Genomic DNA, 23000 nt, shown 5'->3' on the forward strand with positions numbered 1-23000 from the left:
GGGAGAAACTGTTTCCACTCATGGAAGGATCAAGAACGAGAGGCCACAGATTTAAAGTAATTAGTAAAAGAAGCAAACGTGATATGAGGAGAAACTTTTTTACGCAGCGAGTGGTTAGGGTTGGAACGCACTGCCTGAGAGTGTGGTGGAGGCAGGTTCAATTGAAGCATTCAAAAGGGAATTGGACTCTTCTCTGAAAAGGAAGAATGTGCAGGGTTACAGGGAGAAGGTGGGGGAATGACACTAGGTGAGTTGCTCATTCAGAGAGCCCCAGCATACACAGTGGGCCAAATTGCCTCCTTCTGAGATAACAGTTCTGTGATTCCGTGATACCCATCATAAGAGATTAACTAAATAATAGGGGCAATTCCATAATCCTTTCTTCCCAGTAAAGAAGCCATGCATGGAAAGAGCGCAGGTCAGAGATAGGGTACAATGTTGTAGCTGAATTCTTGCACACTGCAGGCCTGGTTCCCAACTTAGAGTGCAGGGCCACAGAATTAGTCTTTATCAGTATTTATCTCCATATACTACTCAAGCTGACTCCTTGCATTTATCATGTCATTTCAATTTTTATAGTCCCTTCCCAGTATCTAATCATTTTGTAATATAAGCCTGTCAAAGATAAAACTTCTTTGCACTATAGTTTTCCTATTATTTCGGTCTGATCTGCTTCAGTTCAGTATATCAAAACTATTCTTTGTGAGCAAAAAAAACCAATTTTTTTTTAATTCATTCATGGGATGTGGGCTTCGCTGGCTGGGCCAGCATTTATTGCCCATCCCTAGTTGCCCTTGAGAAGGTGGTGGTGAGCTGCCTTCTTGAACTGCTGCAGTCCATGTGATGTAGGTACACCCACAGTGCTGTTAGGGAGGGAGTTCCAGGATTTTGACCCAGTGACAGTGAAGGAACGGTGATATATTTCCAAGTCAGGATGGTGAGTGACTTGGAGGGGAACTCCCAGGTGGTGGCGTTCCCATCTATCTGCTGCCCTTGTCCTTCTAGATGGTAGTGGTCATGGGTTTGGAAGATGCTGTCTAAGGAGCCTTGGTGAATTCCTGCAGTGCATCTTGCAGATGATACCCACTGCTGCCACTGTGCGTCGGTGGTGGAGGGAGTGAATGTTTGTGGATGTGTTGCCAATCAAGCGGGCTGCTTTGTCCTGTGATGGCAAGTTAAAATTTCAGGCTTGTACCCTTAGAACTATTATTAGTATGCACCTGAAAGGTTAACTTGTCTTTTTTCTTTATAGACGCTGATTGATCTGCTGTGTGTTCCCAGCATTTTCTGCTTTTATTGCCTATTAGGCTGCTGTGTGTTAAGATTCCAAGATGTGGTGGGATTTATTGGGGTTTATATTTGCAAATTGCTGCTGACAGCACGTCCTGAAGTCAGCAGCAAACGTGCAATGTGAACAGAGCTGCCTTTGGAGGTGATGCACAGTGCCAGAGTACTTAGTTTACAGTCATGCCTTTAAGGGCAGAGCCACCTCAAGCATGACTATTGGATCCAGAAGGGATAATTAAATATGGCCTCCAGCTATTGAAAGGGAGCTTATTTCTGGATACATCTCAAAGCAATTTTGCTGCCATTGCCCAATATTGCCCTTCCCCAGTCACTTACCAAGTTATTAGCTAAAAAGCAGACAAATACTAACTTGGAAACAATTACATTTGCACAAATTTGCACACATAGAATTGTTACGAAGTTCACCTGGCTGCTGCAGCAAATGCTGTCTCCCTGTTTTAGTATTATAATTCAGCATTTAACAATAATCTCAGGGAGCTATTCTCTAATATTAAATGTCATTAGTTATCCCATGTAGCGGATGGCATAAATAGCCATTCCCTGATGAGAATGAGACAATCAGCTTTGTATTATTCAGTTATGAAGCATAGGCGTAATCAATATGCCACTGATTTCATCGAGAGCCCTCCTGATCTGCCACTGTAACTCCAGCAGAAGATCCACACAAATCCTGGGGAAATGGTGTAACCTTTAGCAGATGAGCCTGACCAAATTCTTCCCCATAATATACAACAGCACCCTGAAGTAAATGCTTGTGAAGTAAATGCTTGTGGAGCCACTAAACAAATTTGAATATATTACATTTATTTTGTCTAATATTTGAATAAATACTTTCCTTATGTGTTGACAGGATATGGAACATTACAGTATTGGTGCTGACAAGAGCTTTTTAGGTAAGTGGCTTTCCTGCATTTACTAATTATTGGGTTGCACAGCCACTTGAAATAAAGTATACTGATTTGTATTATTTGCATTAGAACAGATATGTTGACTATAGACATAAGTGAAGCATTTTATGATAATGCAGCAATTGGGGATTTTTTTTTAAAACTACCTCTGTTGCCTGCTACAAAACTAAACCTTGAGCCAGCAATATTGTGTTGAAGAAGGAACTTCTGGATCCTCTGAATAATCGATCAATGTGTTCTCTTGTTCTGGGGGTCTGTGTAAAACTGTATTTATTGTCCTCATTAGTTACCCAGAAAAGTTGTGATGGCCCCCCTCCTAGCTGCAGTTCTAGTGGTAATATTGTTGACATGACAGTGTAGGTTAGAGAACATCATGATTTTGAACCTGCAACAACCCGCAGTTAATATCCAAGACAGGAGAACATTGCTGCCGTTGTCCTTATTGGGCCTAGAGCTTATGGAATGGGAATTGTGTCAAAGGGAGCTTGGTGAGTTGCTACTTAAATAAAGTGAATGGTGCCGGAAGATGTATTGATGCCTATGGTACCCCTGCATGGATCGTTAGGGGAGATTGGCTCAACACTAATGGAAGTTTAAATGTTTTCCTTGGAAGCGCCGGATTATGATAGGAGTTCTCTGGAGGTTTTGGGAGAGCATATGGTAACATTTAAATATTATAATTCTGTACATCATCGAGAGTAATTCTTCAGGGATGTCCACAGCAGAAACTTTATTCAAACAGAAATTGATGTCTAAAACATGTTAGTGATTTTTCAAATTGGAATTAATAGTGGGATTCCATCTTTCATATAGCCCATCACCCTCCCAATTAAGACGTTACAGTAACGTCATCATATTTTGTAATATTGTGTAGCTTAGCACTGATGTAAAGGAAATGTTGCAACTCCATCAGCTGTGAAAGTTGCATACTGTCATCCCTTCTGCCTTTGAGTTTGTCTTCGGCTGTGCATTTAACCTTTGCAGGACCTAATGTTTGTTGCTAATTCCTCTATTATTGCGCTGACAAATGAAATGCAAATGAACAAGATTTCCTGGAATATTAACCAACAGGGTCTAACTCTGCCAGAAGTAATGATCTCACACTGGTTAAGCTGAAAGCCAGTAGTGACATCTGACTAATTTACTTGAATCTTTTAAACTGCTGCAATGGCTCAATAATACATTTTTTTCACATGCTTATTCACTTACCTACTAAAATGTTACAAGTGCAATGCTCTATGCAATACTAAAACTACAATGCAAAACCTACATTGCAGGTAACCAGGAGTGCTTAATATTTAGGAAACTAGCGCTGCATTATCTTCCTATGTGTGTTTGCCATGTACTGTTACAATTAAGGCAAAATGTAGTACACATTCTGCACAAAGCTATTCTTTTTGTTTTCTAGATTATGCACCACCCAACATGCATCAACCCCAAGCAGAAATGTGGTGCAACAATCAAAAGCAGAGGTAACTTAGTTCCAGTTCATATTGATTAAGGCTACCCATCACCAATTCACAGTCAATAGAATAGGTAGCCTGTAAACATTTTAATTCTATCTTTGTGTTCACCCTCTAAGATTCTGCATAATTGGAGAGAAAGTTTGAACAATTGTCTTTTCTCATTTTAAGTTTGATTCTAGCCCCGATCACCTATGTACAGTTATCTGTCTGGGTCCTAAATATATTTTGGCAGTTTCAATCCAGCTCCAAGTAAAGAAGAAAATGATCTTATTTGCAATTTATCATTTACTAAGTTGTCAATCCTCAGAATAATGAGCATGGGATATAGAAATATTGTAATGTTTTATTTTGGGTCTTCTGATTGAGGTAACCTTGTTGGGGAAATAGAGAGAGTTTTAGCCTGCATTGACCTTATGCTGGATGTGATCTGTGAGTACTTAAATGTTGAAAACGCGAGAAAGTTATCCGCTTCCCAGTGTTTGCATCTTTAGCTGCGATCAGCACAAACACTCAGCAAAAAACCTGTCCACATAGTGTCGCTTCGAGCCACTATATCAATTCCCTGGGGCAGGCAGTGCTTCAAGACACTCTCGACTTGGCCCGTGCCACATTCTTCAATGATATCAATGAGGAAACCCAGGCAGTTAGCATCCCGTGTTATTGCCCCTGGGAAACAGATATAAGTTTGTGTAGTGCAACCTAAAGTGGCACTACGTGAGCAAATTTTCCCTCAACATGTTTTCTTGGTTGTCAAAGTTCTGTACGCACTGCAAGCTTCAGAATAAACCTGTTTAAACATGTTTGCAGGCTGAGCTAAAGCCATTCAGTACTCTTTTTTTAGCACTGACCCTATTGCTCTTCAGAGGAATGTTTGTTTCTCTGGTCACACTTAAAAGAAGAGCAGGGCGTTCTCCCGGTTTTCCAGCCAATACTCATCCATCAACCAACAGCACGAAAGCAAATCAACTGGTCATTTCTCTCATTGTTTCGGAGAGCTTGATTTGTGCAGATTGACTGCGCAAGTGTTAATATTACAGTAGTGATCATACCTCAAAAATAACTCATTGGCTGTAGCACACTTTGGAATATCTCAAAGACATAAAAGGCAATATATAAAGGCAATTGTTCTTCCTTTATATTTTGGATAGACTCAAAATAACTACCGCAAACAATCCTGTCCATTCAGTAGATGTCTTTTATGCATTTATAATAAGAACCTATGAGGTTGTAATTTTTAATCACTGCTATGAGGAAGGAAATGAGCTGGTCTTCCGGCCAGCTGGTTCTTATATTATTCCTGCCACCCACACATGATCTTCCTCTCTTTTCACTGTGGAGATTTCTGTTCTTCTCTGATATGGGTGTAGCTGTGCTGGCATTTGTGACAGACAGTATAAATGATGAGGCACACTGCAATGTGCTTGATTGCTCAGGCCCACCTGCAGCACTGGTAATCTGTTTTTCCGGGCCTATAAAACCGATAATGCTAGCTCGAAGAGACACCCTCAATGAGTGATTACATTGGGCAGAGTTTTCGAGTAGGCGGGACCAGGAACGGGCGGGGAATGGACTGCCACCCGCGATCAGCCCCCGACTGCAATTTCACGCTGGCTAGCCAATTAACAGGCAACCAGCGTGAAAGGCGCGCTGAAAGTCACAGCCCTGCCGTTGCCGTTGTGAGGGCGGGAGGAGGGCGAGCGCCGAAGTCAGCGCGGGCATGGGGGAACGCGGAAGGAAAGCTCCCTGAAAGCTGAGAGCCGCCTCAGGGAGCTGACAAATTTAAAATCAATAAAAACAGAATTTAAAATCCGGAAAAAGTGTCCACGCGTCAGAATGAGACACCTCAACATATGGATGATGAAAACCTTTTAGTTTTTAAAAGGTTAATCACGGAAAGCTCACCCCGCCCATGGATGAGGTTTCCTCAAAAATGCAAAGGCCGCCTGGCCGATTCGTCTGCCCGCCAACTGTACCATTAGACGGGCAGCGAAAAATCACCATCAGTTGCTACTTTAATGGCCTTAATAGGCCTCTTAAATGTTGGCGGGCGCATTGTCGACTCTCACGCGCGCCCGCCAACCAAAATATCGCGTGAATGCGCAATAACATCGGGCCGCTTGCCCGATGTCATCGCGCGCTATGTCACGCTCGAGCATGTCGGGCATGCACCCACACGCTGAGTGGAAAATTCTACCCATTCTACTCATGTGTGATGGTTTTGTGCTTGTCCATGTTTCTGTGTGTATGGTTGGAAGTGAAGTCATAAGAATAGGATAGGAATAACCTTGATGTTGAGAGCTTAATCCAGCCCTATTACCTCTATGCTCTCCAAAGTAGCCTCTTCAAAAAGAGTCAATGAAATTCCAGGGCCATGTTTCATATTGTTCTGTTATGTGTTATAGGTGTTATAAAGTTCAACAGATCATATGGAAGAAAGAAGTGTCCATAATGTAGTTCATCCTGTATAATAATGAATGCAAATCCATCATGAATCTTCATTCATAAGATAATTATAGATAGGGAACACGATTTGATCCATCTTAATTCATTTGTCCAGAAAAACCCAATAATTCCCCTGTTCCAGTATCTGATTGTTTCTTAAATGGTTTCATAGCCTTTATGTAACTCCATTCTTTGTAGTGATCACTGTGAGAAAATTCACATTTTATACTGGTTTGAACTAGTTTTACGTCCCTTGTCCTACATTTGAAAGTCAATTTAAAATAATATTTAGTTTGCTTTTTCTGCTCCTTTAGCTATTTAAATATCTCTATAAAATCACTTTCTCACATGCCTCCTGAAGGACTGAAAGGTCCAGATATTTTCAGGCTTCTTCGTAACTCAGTCCCCTAACAATAGAGACTGGATTTATGGCTCTTCTCGGCACTGCCTCCTGCACTTACTTCTTGTCAAACTGAACTGACCGGAACATTATATGGTTGGTCACAACTTCTACTGTTTTGGCTATTTAGTTGAAATTCTGATAACTTTGTTGATTGCTGCGCTGCATTGATTGGATGTGTTGGGTATGAAGTCTATTAAGTCTGCTAAACCTCTTTCGACTTCTCCCTTAGCTATTTTAACACCATTCATGAACTATTTGTGTTACCCACTTTTTTCTGCTAATGTGCAGTGCTTTACACTTATATTTATAATTTATACTTATCATTAAATTTGATCTGCCATTGTCCTCCTTACATATATATTTTGCTCAAGTCATATGAAGTGCTGTTCAGCAGTGATACTGGCATTGTGTCAATTACACCCAGTGGCACGTGATCAGAAATGGGGGAGGGTGCACAAAACAGTCAGTAGCAGATCGCTATCCAATTTTCCTATCCACAGGGGAAAACAAAATGAGGTGGGGTGTGTGATGGGCAGCCCATCCACTACCACTTCTTTATGCTGCCCACCAAAGTTGAATTTCACCCCATTGACTCTTGCGTTGATTGCCCTATCTGTTCATTCTCCCCTGCTTGCTCTTGAATATTTGGCACTGCTTTTCCAATCTTACTAAGATACTTGTTTATCTTTTTATGATCAGTTCTGATGAAGGGGTTCACATTCAAAATGTCATAATCACTCTCATCTCTTCAGAGATGCTGTGGCCTCTTGTGTATTTCCATCATATGCAGATTTTAAAAATAATTTATTTACCAGCTTTTATATATTATTACTGTTCAAGCATTATAGCTGCAGATAAAAATTAGGAACATTTTTCCATAGTAATTCTACACTTTGAGCATTTTTTAAATTTGCCCACTTTTCTTACAGAAATAAGTTTCAATAAATATTACTGATTGTGAAACCATTGTAAACTGTTTTTTTTTGGGAGGGTTGCAATAGTTGTTAACAATCAGAGTGCCCCTTCTTGATTACAGAAGAAAAGCAATGTGAAATCACAAGTTTCAATTTAAATTTTAGAGGTATATTGTCACATTATTTTAGCTTAATACATAAACTAGTTGGATTAGGCAATGAAAGTAATTAGAATTTCAGATCATATGTAACATTCAATCCATCACCAGTAACAATGGGCAGAATTTTCCACGCCTGTTGGCATCAGGGGTCATGGCGGGCGTGAGCGGACAATAGACAGGAAGGCCAAAAATCAGTTTCACGCTGTGGCGAAACCAGTTTGCGATCGTCTACTCCGTCCGTCAATGGCGGGATGCCTTTCCCACAGCCGGACATTGGGAACGCCATTTTAACACATCTGCATATCGTTATAAGCCCTGCTCGCCGGAATCATCCCCCCACGTCAAATTTACCGCCCACATCGGTGGGAAAACACGTTGGTGCAGAACATGTCTTGACACGTGTGATGTGCAGAAGTTGGGACTTACCAAGGAGCAGAAGATTCTGGAGCCCTGCAGCAACTGGACCCTGGAGGAACATATGCATCACATGCTGGGTGGATTTATATGGACATGGCTCTGCCGCAAAGCAGCGCACAGAAGGTGAAAGGTCACTGTAGAGAGTCTGCTTGAGCTATGGTCTATTATGGATGATCTTCAAGGGGGTGGAGAGGAAGGTCCAGCTGTGAGTGGGAGAGAGTAGGTTTGACTGGAAGAAGATGGTGTACTGGAGGGGGTGAGGTTGGGAGGGAGGGAGCGACGGTGGTGGTGGGGTGAGGTTGGGGTGGGGAGAGGGTACGGGGAGAGGAGGGTGTAACGGGGGAGAATACGGCAACTGGAGACAGGTGTAAGTGGGAAGGAAGGTGTAAGAGAAAGAATTCGGAGGGGGTGAAGGAGTTCGCAGAGGGGATGGAGTCCAGGGGGAGGAAGGAGTTCGTGTGGGGAGGAAGGAGACCGCGTGGGGAGGAAGGATTCCACGTGGGAAGGAAGGGGTCCGCGTGGGGAGGAATGAGTCCACATGGGGAGGAAGGACTCCAGGGGGAGGAAGGAGTCCACGTGGGGAGGAAGGAGTCCATAAGACATAAGACATAGGAGCAGAAATTAGGCCATTCGGCCCATCGAGTCTGCTCCGCCATTCGATCATGGCTGATAAGTTTCTCAACCCCATTCTCCCGCCTTATCCCCGTAACCTTTGATCCCCTTACCAATCAAGAACCTATCTATCTCGGTCTTAAATAAGCTCAATGACCTGGTCTCCACAGCCTTCTGTGGCAATGAATTCCATAGATTCACCACTCTCTGGCTAAAGAAGTTTCTCCTCATCTCTGTTCTAAAAGGTCTTCCCTTTACTCTGAGGCTGTGCCCTCGGGTCCTAGTCTCTCCTACTAATGGAAACATCTTCCCCACGTCCACTCTATCCAGGCCTTTCAGTATTCTGTAAGTTTCAATCAGATCCCCCCTCATCTTTCTAAACTCCATCGAGTATAGACCCAGAGTCCTCAAACGTTCCTCATATGTTAAGCCTTTCATTCCTGGGATCATTCTCGTGAACCTCCTCTGGACCCTCTCCAGGGCCAGCACATCCTTCCTGAGATATGGGGCCCAAAATTGCTCACAATATTTTAAATGCGGTCTGACCAGAGCCTTATAAAGCCTCAGCAGCACATCCCTGCTTTTATATTCTAGTCCTCTCGAAATAAATGCCAACATTGCATTTGCCTTCCTAACTACCGACTCAACCTGCAAATTAACCTTAAGAGAATCCTGGACTAGGACTCCCAAGTCCCTTTGCACTCCAGATTTCTGAATTCTCTCCCAATTTAGAAAATAGTCTATGCCTCTATTCTTCCTACCAAAGTGCATGACCTCACACTTGCCCACGTTGTATTCCATCTGCCTCTTCTTTGCCCATTCTCCTAACCTGTCCAAATCCTTCTGCAGCCTCCCCGCCTCCTCAATACTACCTGTCCCTCCACCTATCTTTGTATCATCTGCAAACTTAGCCAGGATGCCCTCAGTTCCTTCATCTAGATCATTAATGTATAAAGTGAAAAGTTGTGGTCCCAACACTGACCCCTGCGGAACTCCACTAGTCACCGGCCGCCATACTGAGAAGGACCCCCTTATCCCCACTCTCTGCCTCCTGCCAGACAGCCAGTCTTCTATCCATGCTAGTACCTTGCCTCTAATACGGTGGGCTCTTATCTTACTGAGCAGCCTCCTGTGCGGCACCTTGTCAAAGGCCTTCTGGAAGTCCAAGTAGATCACATCCATTGGCTCTCCTTTGTCTAACCTACTCGTTACCTCCTCAAAGAATTCTAACAGATTTGTCAGGCATGATCTCCCCTTGATGAAACCATGCTGACTTTGCCCGATTTTACCATGCACTTCCAAGTATTCTGAAATCTCATCCTTAATAATGGACTCTAAAATCTAACCAATGACCAAGGTCAGGCTAATCGGCCTGTAATTTCCAGTCTTTTGCCTCACTCCCTTCTTAAACAGGGGGGTTACATTAGTGATTTTCCAGTCCTCTGAGACCCTCCCTGACTCCAGTGATTCCTGAAAGATCACCACCAACGCCTCCACTATCTCTTCAGCTATCTCCTTCAGAACTCTGGGGTGTAATCCATCTGGTCCAGGTGATTTATCCACCTTCAGACCTTTCAGTTTTCCTAGCACCTTCTCCTTGGTAATGGCCACCATACTCACCTCTGCCCCCCGACTCTCTTGAACTTTGGGGATGTCACTTGTGTCTTCCACTGTGAAGACTGACGCAAAGTACCTATTCAGTTCCTTCGCCATTTCTTTGTTCCCCTCTACTACTTCTCTAGCGTCATTTTTCAGCGGCCCAATGTCCACTTTTGCCTCTCTCTTACCTTTTATATATCTAAAAAAACTATTGCAATCTTCTTTTATATTACTGGCTAGTTTACCCTCATATTTAATCTTCTCCCTCCTTATTTCTTTTTTAGTTGTCCTCTGTCGGTCTTTGTAGGCTTCCCAATCCCCTGGTTTCCCACTGCTCTTCGCCGCATTGTATACTTTCTCTTTAGCTTTTATGCTGTCCCTGACTTCCCTTGTCAGCCATGGTTGCCTCATCCTCCCTTTAGTATGCTTCTTCTTCCTAGGTATGAATTTTTGCTGTGTCTCCCAAATTACTCCCAGAAACTCCTGCCATTGCTGTTCCACTGTCTTTCCTGCTAGGCTCATCTCCCAGTCAATGCTGGCCAGCTCCTCCCTCATGCCTCTGTAGTTGCCTTTATTCAACTGTAATACCGTTACATCTGATTCCAGCTTTTTTCTCTCAAATCGCAGGGTAAATTCTATCATATTATGGTCACTTCCTCCTAAGGGTTCTTTCACCTTAAGCTCCCTTATCAAATCTGCCTCATTACACATCACTAAATCTAGAATTGCCTGTTCCCTAGTGGGCTCCACCACAAGCTGCTCCAAAAAGCCATCTCGTAGACATTCCACAAATTCCTTTTCTTGGGATCCATTACCAACCTGATTTTCCCAGTCTACCTGCATATTGAAATCCCCCATGATCATTGTAACCTTGCCTTTCTTACACGCCTTTTCTATCTCCTGGTGTATCTTGTGCCCCACATCCTGACTACTGGGAGGCCTGTACATAACTCCCATTATGGTTTTTTTTACCTTTGTGGTTCCTCAACTCTACCCACACAGATTCTACATCATCTGACCCTACATCATTTCTTGCTATCGATTTAATTTCATTTCTTACTAACAAAGCAACCCCACCCCCTCTGCCAACCTGCCTATCTTTTCGATAGGATGTATATCCTTGGATATTTAGCTCCCAGTCCTGATCCCCTTGCAGCCATGTCTCCGTGATGCCCACCACATCATACCTGCCAATTTCAATCTGCGCCACAAGCTCATTTACCTTATTTCGTATACTGCGTGCATTCAGATACAACACCTTCAGTCCTGTTTTTCCCGTCCCCTTTTCTCATTGTTGTCCCTTTATCTGATGTGCTTGAAGTTAGATTTCTAGCCCTTTCCAAACACTCTGTCCTATTTTGTGTTCTGGAGACTTTAATAGTCTCTCCTGGGCTCTCCTTTTCAGTTTTTTCATAATTTTACATGAAGCTGAATCCACCCCCCACCCCCCCACACACACACGCTAACCTGCTGCTTTGTTTCCCATTAGTCATACTTCTTGGAGTTTTACCCCCCCGCCCCCGCCGGGAGTCCAGGAGGAAGGAGTCCGTGTGGGGAGGAAGGAGTCCGCGCGGGGAGGAAGGAGTCCGCGCGGGGAGGAAGGAGTCCGCGCGGGGAGGAAGGAGCCCGCGCGGGGAGGAAGGAGCCCGCGCGGGGAGGAAGGAGTCCGCGCGGGGAGGAAGGAGCCCGCGCGCGGGGAGGAAGGAGCCCGCGCGCGGGGAGGAAGGAGCCCGCGCGCGGGGAGGAAGGAGCCCGCGCGCGAGGAGGAAGGAGCCCGCGCGCGGGGAGGAAGGAGCCCGCGCGCGGGGAGGAAGGAGCCCGCGCGCGAGGAGGAAGGAGCCCGCGCGCGAGGAGGAAGGTGTCCGGGGGGAGGAAGGTGTCCGGGGGGAGGAAGGATAAAGGCGGAAGAAGGAGTAAGGGTGGAGGAAGGGATAAAGGTGGGTGGATGCCCAGTTGAACGTCTTTAGAGTTCAATGACTGCCCCCTGGGGAGTGAAATGAGGGTGGGCGTGGTAGGAGGGATTGGTGAGAATGACAGAGGGAAGAGTGAGCCGGTAGGGTGGGAGGGTGAGAGTGCGACGGTAGCGGTAGAAGGGACAGCAAGTGTGGTTGGTGGGGACTCTGAGGCAGGCACCTGGAGTGGGAAGGAGGAGGTCGGGGATGTCAATGTAGATGAGGGTGGGATTCTCAGGAAGGTAGGGAACGTGCACATTCACCTGGACATCTGGAGAGCAAAGGGGTCTGGCTGGTAGGTGACGGTGGGGAGGTAGATGATGATGTCGGGGGGTTAGGGTTAGGGGGAGAGGACATGGGTGACTGGAGGAAGGGAAAGGATGGGAGAGCTAAAGATATACTTCACCAGTACCATGTTGCCAAATCGAGAGTGAGCGGAGCCTCGTGGTGGGCGATGACAGGTGCTGCATGGGAATGCGATCGGTGGCTGGGCGGAGATGTAGATCAGCTCAGATTCCCAGCAGGCAGCATTGAAAATGCTAGGAACATTGAGATGAGTGTGATGGAGGAAGGACCTGCGTGCGTGGGAGAGTTCTTGCACGAGGCTCCAACAGGCCCTGCCACACACACACTTCTCCCTCCAGAATCACTCGTGGGCCGGCTACGTGCAGCTGAACTGCTAGTGGGGGTTGGGTGGGCTGTTATGTAGGGGGAGGGTTTGCGAAGCCTGTAAATGAAGCTGATAGACACCCTTACATGTTATTCAGTAAAAATGAATATATTTTCAGATTATAAAGTGACAAAATGTGTTCACCTGTGCAGCCACTTATGGTCAGAAATTCTTAACTTTTCTAGGCCTAACACTTCTTCTAGGTGCTGCCCTGACATCCGCAGCAGGGGTGGAGACTGGACAATGGTTGGGCCAGTTGCCTCTGATGACTTTGATGTGGGTCCTCTGGAGAGCTGAGGCTTGGGGGCCCTGGCTTGATTTGGCTGTCCTCCTGTGGGCCAGCTGCTCCCTCTGGGGGACAGAGGATGAGTTTGAGGGGGTCACAGGCAAAGAGGACTTGGAGGGAGAGGACAGCCTCTGAGATTCCTGAGTGGATAACCCAGAGGTGTCCAGCTGCCACTCCTCCTCCCTTTAGGTGCCCGAGGGCCCAGCCTGACTCCTTGAAGGGAAGGAGCACCTGGAGGGATGTTGAGGTGCCCCGTTTCCCTCTCCCATTGCCACTCCAGGAACTCACCGCAATGGAGTGCAGGTCTGCGCGCATCTCTACATTTTGGTGGACCAGGGTCTCCATGGCACCCACCATCCTTCCCATGGAGATCCCCATCCATGCACTTTGGAGAGCAGTTGGACAAATCACATGCCAATCTGTTGAGGGCTTCCAACAGCTCTGTGTGATGTTTCCCCACCTTCTGCTGACTCTCCATGATGAGTTGGGGGGCCGAATCCAGAGACTCATCATCTGACTCAACCCTCACAGATGCTTCTTCCCCAGCAGTCCTCCGAGTGTCAGGGATCTCAGCTGAACCTACTTCCTCCTGCTTCGGACACGTGTCCATGCGGTGGCCATCAGATTCTCTACAGTAGGTGTGTCCTCGGTAGGTGTGTGTCTCTGCGCTAGTGCAGGGTGTGGGTAAGCGCTGTGACGAGTCTTCCAAGCTGCTTATTTCCAGCTCTTCACTGGAGGAGGTGTCCTCTTGGCTGGAGGTGAGGACCTGGATGGAGCAGGGACTGGCTGGCTGAGGGTGTCGGTTGCTTGGCAGAGCTCCCTGTGAACCAAAGTAGTGGTGGTTAGTGCATGGCAGCAGAGTCCAAAGCAAGAGAGAGAGCACTCACAGTTGCATTGAGACGGGGATGATGGGTTGCAGGATCCTCACCTGGGTGTTCACCGCCAAACTCACCGTCGCCGCCAAACTCACCGTTGCCACAGGCAGGGTCCACATCCTCACCAGTCAGTGCAATGGCACGCTCCTCAAAGTGACTGAGGGGACTAATGTAGGCCACTCCACCCCCAGCCTGGGACCTCTCCCTGCTGTTGCCAGCCAGCTCCTCCTGCATGAAAACAGTTGGAGGGAATGTGAGCAGGACACATGGCGCTGTGTGGAATGTTTGAGTGGTGAGTGGAGCCACGGCCAGGATGAGGATGTGAGCTCCAGAGGATATGAGCCTGATGGAGATGTGGGGGTGTGTGAGAGAGTTAGTGGTTTTGGTTTTGAGGTATGGGATCCCTGTGGTTTGTGAGTGTGTGAGTTGAGAGTGATGAGAAGAGTGACTCACCCTGGCAGAACGGATGAGGCCATTCACCCTCTTTCTGCACTGGATGGCTCTCTTTTGCAGGGCATTGATGCCACTGCCTCCCATGCAGGACTGGTGACCTTGCTTGCTGGCATTCACCCAGAGTCAGTGTAGAGGACATCACAATGGGCCTCCACGGCATCCAAAAGTTCTCCCAGGGACACGTCACTGAATCGGGAGGGGCAGCAGTCTTCTTGCCTTTCTGTCTCGCCTTGCATGTCTTCTGTGCTGCAGTCCTGGGCTGGAAGCACTGAGAGGTGTGCATGTGGCTTTACTTTAACTATGGTGCCCAGCTTGAGGAAGCAGCGAGGTGACGGCGTGGTGGGAAAATCGGAGGCCGCCTCCGGTGAAACAGCATGTTTCCCAGGAATGCATGATTAATGAGACGGGATTGGGCTGATACAGCGCAAAAACCCTCCACTGCGGCCAGCAGATAAACTTCCTTTTTCCCACCCACTGACACACACACACACTGCAAACCTGGGACGATTCCACCCAATACCATTGCAATATTTAGTGCGTGATAATCAGTAAAATACAACTTAGTGATGGAAAGAGGTACTTCACACATATTTTACATGTGGCTTATAGCTTCCTGTTTTTATGATTTTATGGCTTTTGCTGTTTCTGAACCACCCTGATGGAGCTGATGATAATGTACTTTTTTCACGAGGGTGTTGGCCGCTGACCTCACCGTCACCGCAGGCAGGGTCCACATCCTCACCAATCAGTGTAATGGCATGCTCCTCAAAGTGAGTGAGGGGCCAATGTGGGCCACTCCATCCCTGGTCTGGGACCTCTCCCTGCTTTTGCCAGCCAGCTTCTCTTGCACGAAAACAGATGGAGAGATTGTGACCATTTGTTTAATTTGTATTGGACAGGTATCCTATGTCAGGAGGTCCTGTGGGCAGTGGGCAGCATCCCTATCTCTGAGCCAGAAGCTCTGGGTTCAAGTCCCACTTCAGGACATGATGGCCACGGAAGGTGTATTTATAACTGGTCAAACTGGCTGATTATCAGCCTATAAATCCTTCCAATATGCCTGACAGTAGGCGTTAAGGGTGGGGGAGTTTCCTGGTCAGCCATACTGCAGAAGACAACGTCAAACCACTGCAGTACTTTGCCAAGCATAATCATGGACCAATCCAATGGAAGTCTATGGTTGCCAACATCTTAAGGCATGCTATCTGAAGGAGGGAGTGTCCTATGTCAAGAACATTTCCATGGGTGTCAGAGCTATTATAAAATAAGTAGGAATCAAGTAGGCAATATTATCACAAGGCAATGGCAAACTGCAAGTATTATGACAGTGCAATAATTTTGCAGTAATTATAGAGCCCAGAACTGTATTTCTGCTACATGATCTTCATGCAGTAATCCAACGGTATTTTTGCATTCTTCCCCATTATGATCGATTCTTACGTTGTGTGTTTTTCTGATCTGCAATATATGGCCATCGTGTGTGAAAAACAGCAACCTGTGTGAGGGGAGTGGTGGCATGGCCCATGGAACCAGACCCTGATATCAGTGACTTCAAGAGCAAAAGAATAAGGGAAGGATAGCCGAGAAATAACAAAAATAAAATAAAATGAGGATGCTATCAGGCCCTACAAAATAAACAGGAAACAACCATAAATAATAACATATAGCTGGCCTCAGTTTTCTTGTGCTAAGGAGGGGAAGATTGGCCAATTGTCCCATCCACAGCTTCCTGAAATTACAAATGCATGGGTGCCAAGATGTCCAAGGTCAAGTAGGTTGCTGCAATGTTTAAGCTCAAGACCAAAAGCACTTGGCACAGAGAGAAGGTTGCGGTTGGAAGGGTTGGGGACTAAAGGGAATAAATCAGGAGAAAACAGCTAATAATATTTAGTATTAGAATATATTCATTCAAGCACTTTACAAGTGCTATGATATAGGAAAATTCAATGGCACAATCAGCTCACTCATTTGTGCACAATGGCCCAATGTGCAATTTATTTTGAACAGTTTTGTTAAATGCATTAATCACCAGCTATTTGCTATAATTTATCACTAGCTACTACAACTTGTCTCAAGAAATAAAAATCAAAGATGCACACAAATACTCACATATATATAAATGGAGAGAGAGAGATGAATAAGTGACTGCAGTAAAATTTTACAATCATTAAATCTGCAACCAGGAAGATTAGAAAAGCTAAAACACTAAGGAGCGTTCAAGAAGATTAAGTCTGAAGGGAGATGACAGGAAAGCAGAAAAGCTAATTGAGGATGATGAAGAATTGGGAACTTGGCTACAATTAAAAATCTAACAATGAGGTCTGTATCAATATAAATAAGTGCGGTTGTCAAATATATGGCATGAGGTACCAAGTGATGATCAATATTATTAGCATTTATGTTGTATAATGTGTACTTTGGAACGTGTTTTAAATATCGTCATCAGTTCTCTGTCCGAAGGCAGGGCCAGCCAACAGCACCACAATCTCCACCATGGTTAGGCAAGGAGGCAGGTCCAAAATCCATTCCAGCCAGATTGGGGATCAAGCCCCATGCTGTTGGCAACAACCTGATCTACACCAACTTCTGCTGCTGTGGCAACGTACACTTTTACATGAATATTGTAGCCTGGAACTACGCATAGTGATGGTAGAGGCTCCAATTTCTTTTCCTTACATGGCTGACCAGCAACCTCTCCCACTCTTACCACCCGCCAATGGCATATGTCGGAAGGTTTTACAAGTTGATACTCAACCTGTTTGGCCATGTTGTGAACGCGCCTTCCATGGCCATCAAGCCCTGGAGTGGCACTTGGACCCGGAGCTCTGGCTCAGAGGGAGGCACACTACCCAGTGCACCACAAGACCTCCACATTTTAAATATAATATGTTGTAAACTAGGTGTAGGTGAATTTATATTATTAAGCTGCTAGGATGAAGGTTTGAAAACAATCTATTCCTGAGCATCCTGTTGCTGCAAAACATTATCTGCACCACAAACACAAAAAAACATGGTTGTCTGAGGTTCACCTGTAAAAACACCCACATCCAATTTTCCATCAATATTGACAAAACGTGATCAAAAAGCTCTAATTCTGGACAACGTGTACACTTAAATATATTAAAAATGGCTACCTAGGGTCTGTGAGCTGAATACCTTTTTTTATTCCAATGCAAATTCGTGAACTTGGCTTCAATTTGCACCAACCTTTTGTACTAGCTTCACATCGACGAGCATTCTTTACACTTGTTTGTCTTTTGTTTGTAAAATGTGGTGTTAAAGTACAGAGTTTTGCATTAAAGTATTATTACAGGAAGGCAGCTCAGTGAACATGTTTCCTTTTGAATGACCCATCTCCATTTTGTCCATCTTAGATCATTTTGTGAGCAGTATTCCCATCTGGATCCCGAAATCCGTTTCTTATTAGAGGAAAAAGAACAAGCTTTGTTAGCACTTCGTGAAACTGTGGAGGTAGGTAGAGTAATGAAAATAGTCTAATTTTGGCTCATTCCGCGAAATAATGTTCAATTGTAGGAACTTTCACCATGGAATCTGGTCTCTAAATTGTGGAGCACTGTGAGAATCCCCAAGGAGATCCTATGCTGAGAATTTTGTTTCCTGGCAGCACCATGTGAATGTGAAGTTGAGGTTACAATCATATTAGCCATGAACTTATTGAATGGCACAGCATGCTCTGGGAGCGAGTAGCCTACTCCTGCTCCTAGTTCATATGTTTGTATGTACTAAGCATGCAGATATCAGATGTCTGATTTTAGTTATGATTAATGAGCATCAAAGATCTGCACTGCCGGTGGATTTTATTCTTGTACTTTCCAATCAAACAGGAGATGGTCAGGAGTGGAGAAATTAAGTGCGGACAGTGAATTTATTGGGTCATTTCTTCTACATATTTCCATGTGCTTTAATTAACATAGCTGTAGAAATCTGAACTTATTTTTGCATTGCACAACTACTTTGCTTCCTACTCAAGTTTTGCTTACAGCTGTAATTTGAATACAAAGGAAATGTAACAACCAACATTCAAAGCTGTGGCACAGCTTCAAGAAGATAATTTCTACAGAGCAGCCAAACACTCATAGGCCCGTTTTATAAAGGCAAACACACTGTGAGGGAACAGCTAGCAAAACAAAAAGTGAAATCCAGCATGAGAATCATTATTGTATTATTCAAAGGTCTAATGAAGTTTGTACTACCTGGTAGCATAGACCTAAATAGCAGCCACATTTCTTCACTATAAAATGCAGCTTACTGTGTACTGTGAGAGAAATTGAATACATAAGTAGAGAGGTTATGTTTCAGTTCTAGAGGGCATTGGTGAGACCACATCTGGAGTACTGTGTACAGTGCTGGCCTCTTTATTTAAAGAAGGATGTAAATGCGTTGGAAGCAGTTCAGAGAAGTTTTTTTTAAAATTTATTCATGGGATGTGGGCGTCACTGGCTAGGCCAGCATTTATCGCCCATTCCTAACTGCCCTTGAGAAGGTGGTGGTCAGCTGCCTTCTTGAACCACTGCAGTCCATGTGGTGTAGGTACACCCACAGTGCTGTTAGCGAGGGAGAGCTAGGATTTTGACCCAGCGACAGTGAAGGAACGGTGATATATTTCCAAGTCAGGGTGGGAGTGGCTTGGAGGGGAACTTCCAGGTGGTGGAGTTCCCATGTGCCTGCTGCCCTTGTCTTTCTAGATGGTAGCAGTCATGAGTTTGGAGGGTGCTGTCTAAGGAGCCTTGGTGAGTTGCAGCAGCGTATCTTGTAGATGGTACACACTGCTGTGTGTCAGCAGTGGAGGGAGTGAATGTTTGTGGATGGGATGCCAATCAAGCGGGCTGCTTTCCTGCATGTTGTCAAGCTTCTTAAATGTTGGTGCTGCGCTCATCCAAGCAAGTAGAGAGTATGCCATCACACTCCTGCTTGTGCTGTGTAGTTGGGCTTGGTTGGGCTTAGGACACTATCCTGATGATCTCCTGCAGTGATGTCCTGGGACTGAGATAATTGACCTCCAGCAACTACAACCATCTTTTTTTGTGCTAGGTATGACTTCAACCAGAAGAGCGTTTTCCCCCTGAGTCTCATTGACTCCAGTTTTGCTAGGGCACCTTGATGCCATAAATGTGGCCTTGATTTGAAGGACAGTCACTCTCATCTCATCTCTAGAGTTCAGCTTTTAGTCCATGTTTGAACCAAGGTTATAATGAGGTCAGGAGCTGAGTGACTTTGGCAGAACACGAACTGTGCATCAGTTAAAAGGTTATTGCTAAGCAAATTGCGCTTGATAGCACTGTTGATGACCCCTTCCATTACTTTACTGATGATCGAGAGACTGATGGGGCCATAATTGGCCTGGTTGGATTTGTCCTGCTTTTTGTGTACAGGACATATCTGGACAATTTTCCACATTGCTGGGTAGATGCCAGTGTTGTAGCTGTACTGGAACAACTTAGCTAGGGGTGGAGCAATTTCTGGAGCGCAAATCTTCAATACTATTGCCAGAATATTGTCAGGGCCTATAGCCTTTGCACTATCCAGTGCCTTCAGCCCTTTCTTGATATCACATGGAGTGAATCAAATTGGCTGAAGACTGGCATCTGTGATGCTGGGGACCTCTGGAAGAGGCTGAGATGGATCATCCAGTTAGCAGTTCTGGCCGAAGATTGTTGCCAATGCTTCAGCCTTGTCTTCTGCACTACTGTGCTGGGCTCCCCCATCATTGAGGAAAGGGATATTTGTGGAGCCTCCTCCTCCAGTGAGTTGTTTAATTGTTCACCACCATTCACGACTGCATGTGGCAGGACTGCAGAGCTTAGATCTAATTGTGGAATCACTTAGCTCTGTCTATCGCTTGCTGCTTACGCTATTTGGCATGCAAGTAGTTAGGTGTTGCAGCTTCACCAGGTTGACACCTTATTTTTAGGTATGCCTGGCGTTGCTCCTGGCATATCCTCCTGCACACTTCATTGAACTAGGGTTGATCCTCTGGCTTGGTGGTAATGGTAAAGTGGGGGATATGTCAGGCCATGAGGTCACAGATTGTGGTTGAGTACAATTCTGCTGCTGCTGATGGCCCACAGCGCCTTATGGATGCACAGTCTTGAGTTGCTAAACCTGTTCGAAGTTTATCCCATTTAGCACGGCAGTAGTGCCACACAATATGATGGAGGGTATCCTCATTATGAAGATGGGACTTCAATTCCACAAGGACCGTGCGGTGGTCACTCCTATCAATACTGTCATGGACAGATGCTTCTGGGGCAAGCAGGTTGGTGAGGATGAGGTCAAGTAAACTTCTTCCTCTTGTTGGTTCCCTCACCACCTGCCACAGAGCCAGTCTAGAAGCTAGGTCCTTTAGGACTCGGCCAGCTTGGTTTTCCTTGCCCCATGTTTGTCCTGAGACCTCATGGGGTCTGGAGTCAATGTTGAAGATCCCTGGGCAACTCCCTCCCAACTGTATACCACCTGTACTGTGTCTGTCCCAGCAGAGGGGCACATCATACTCAGGGATGGTGATGGTGGTATCTGTAAGGTATGATTCCATGAGTATGACTGTGTCAGGCTGTTGTTTGACTAGTCTGTGAGACAGCTCTCCCAATTTTCTCATGAGATCTAAGAAGGACCTTGCAGGGTTGACAGGGCTGATTTTGTCATTGTTGTTCCTGGTGCCTAGGTCAGTGTCATTCCTTACCCAATTTTCCTGCAGCGGATTGATACAACAGAGTGACTTGCTAGGCCATTTCAGAGGGCATTTCTGGAGCCACATGTAGGACAGCTTCCCTAAAAGGGCATTAGTGAACCATCAATCAACGATGGTTTCATGGCCATCATTAGACTTTTAATTCCAAATTTTTATTGGATTCAAATTCCATCTGCCGTGGTGGGATTCAAACCCAGGTCACTAGAACATTACTCTGGATTACTAGTCCAGTGATAATACCACTATGCCACTGGAATGGACAGGTTGTCTTATGAGGAAAGGTTGGCCAGGCTAGGCTAGTATCCATTGGAGTTTAGAAGTGTAAGAGGCAGCTTGATTGAAACATACAAGATCCAGAGGGGCCTTGAGAGGTTGGCTGTGGAAAGGATGCCTTCCCTTGTGGGAGAGTCTAAAACTAGGGGTTACTATTTAAAAATAAGGGGTCGCTCATTTAAGACAGAGATGAGAATTTTTTTCTCTCAGAGGGGTTGTAAGCCTTTGGAACTCTCTTCCTCAAAAGGCAGTGGAAGCAGAGTCTTTGAATATTTTTAAGACAGTTAGGTAGATTCTTGATAAGCAAGGGGTGAAAGGTTATCAGGGGTAGGCGGGAATGTGAAGCTGATGTTACGCTTAGATCAGCCATGATCTTATTGAATAGCGGGGCAGGCTTGAGGGGCCAAGTGGCTTACTCTTGCTCCTAGTTTGTATGTACTGAGCATGCAGACATTACATACCTGATTTTAGATATGATTAATGACCATCAAAGATCTGCACTGCCAGTGGGTTTTATTCTTGTATATGCCGATCAAATGGGCAATTGTCAAGAGTGGAGAAATCAAATGTTGACAGTAAAGAACTTTATTTATTATTGGATTCCAGTGTACATTACTGCAAAGTTGTTGACCACCTAAATAATCGTCCATCTCCTTTGTATGTAGGATTAGTCTGATTGAGTATATTGTTTAAACACAGCACTAATGCTGTCTGACTACTTCTGTTATGGTGATAAATCTTTATGGTTAATTTCCCACATTGAACCATACAGAAGAAGGGCTGGGCTACAATGAAGCAGTGTCTTGAGATTCCACATGGCAATGGTAGGGGAAGCGTGAGGCACAGCACATTGCCCTGGTTCAGAAAGTGAGTCATATCCCTTCTATCCATCTTGGCTTCTGCGTCCTGCAGAATCTAGTGACAGTGAGTCAGGAGTGTAAACCATAAACGTAAAGAAAGAGGCTTACTCTTCCTGTCCGGAAATGTAGCTGTGCTCTGTTCAACAGTCATCATATTATGTAAAAGGATTTGTAATTCATTTTTCAGTTGCAATGATGTGACTCGCATTGAAATGTATTATTGAATCACCTGCAAATTAATGCAGGACTCCTCTGGCAATTTGCTTATTATACACAAAGAAAAGCTTTGCCAAACACTTTTTCATGAATGCACTGCCTCTTTTATCTCTCATAGGATTGCTATAGAATTTTTCGTGCATACACAAGATCACATGCCCAAAATTATGCCATGGGATGCCAGCATTTGTATGCTTAACACTTTCCCCTGAATTTTCTCCACAATATCAGTGCATGAGTACATAAAGTAATAGGGATAATTCCTCGCCAGAAGAGCAGAAGGAGCACTATCAGGTTAAATATTCAGGCATTAGTATCTTATTGTACAATTTCAAGACATATTCTTTTTTTGGGAGACTAAGTTTAATCCTTCAAGTATTGATCTGTTTTGTAATCTTGATATAATCTGTTTTTATTATTGTAAAGAGTTTGCAAATGTGGATAAATAGCCACTTGGTAGTGCAGAACTTGAGTAT

At 45.0% G+C, this 23000-nt stretch overlaps 1 protein-coding gene across 2 annotated transcripts in view; it reads left to right on the top strand.

The window, feature by feature from the left end:
• spef1 (sperm flagellar 1) overlaps nucleotides 1–23000 on the top strand; it is a 45874-nt gene that overhangs the window by 14798 nt on the left and 8076 nt on the right. For both annotated transcript variants that reach the window (XM_078530766.1, XM_078530767.1), the window contains exons 4-6: nucleotides 2159–2201; nucleotides 3625–3688; nucleotides 17841–17937. In XM_078530766.1, coding sequence (XP_078386892.1) covers nucleotides 2159–2201; nucleotides 3625–3688; nucleotides 17841–17937 — 204 coding nt within the window. The remainder of the gene's footprint in view (nucleotides 1–2158; nucleotides 2202–3624; nucleotides 3689–17840; nucleotides 17938–23000) is intronic.

Source organism: Cetorhinus maximus, chromosome 27 (genome assembly GCF_964194155.1).
Source record: "Cetorhinus maximus chromosome 27, sCetMax3.hap1.1, whole genome shotgun sequence".
NCBI lineage: Eukaryota > Metazoa > Chordata > Chondrichthyes > Lamniformes > Cetorhinidae > Cetorhinus > Cetorhinus maximus.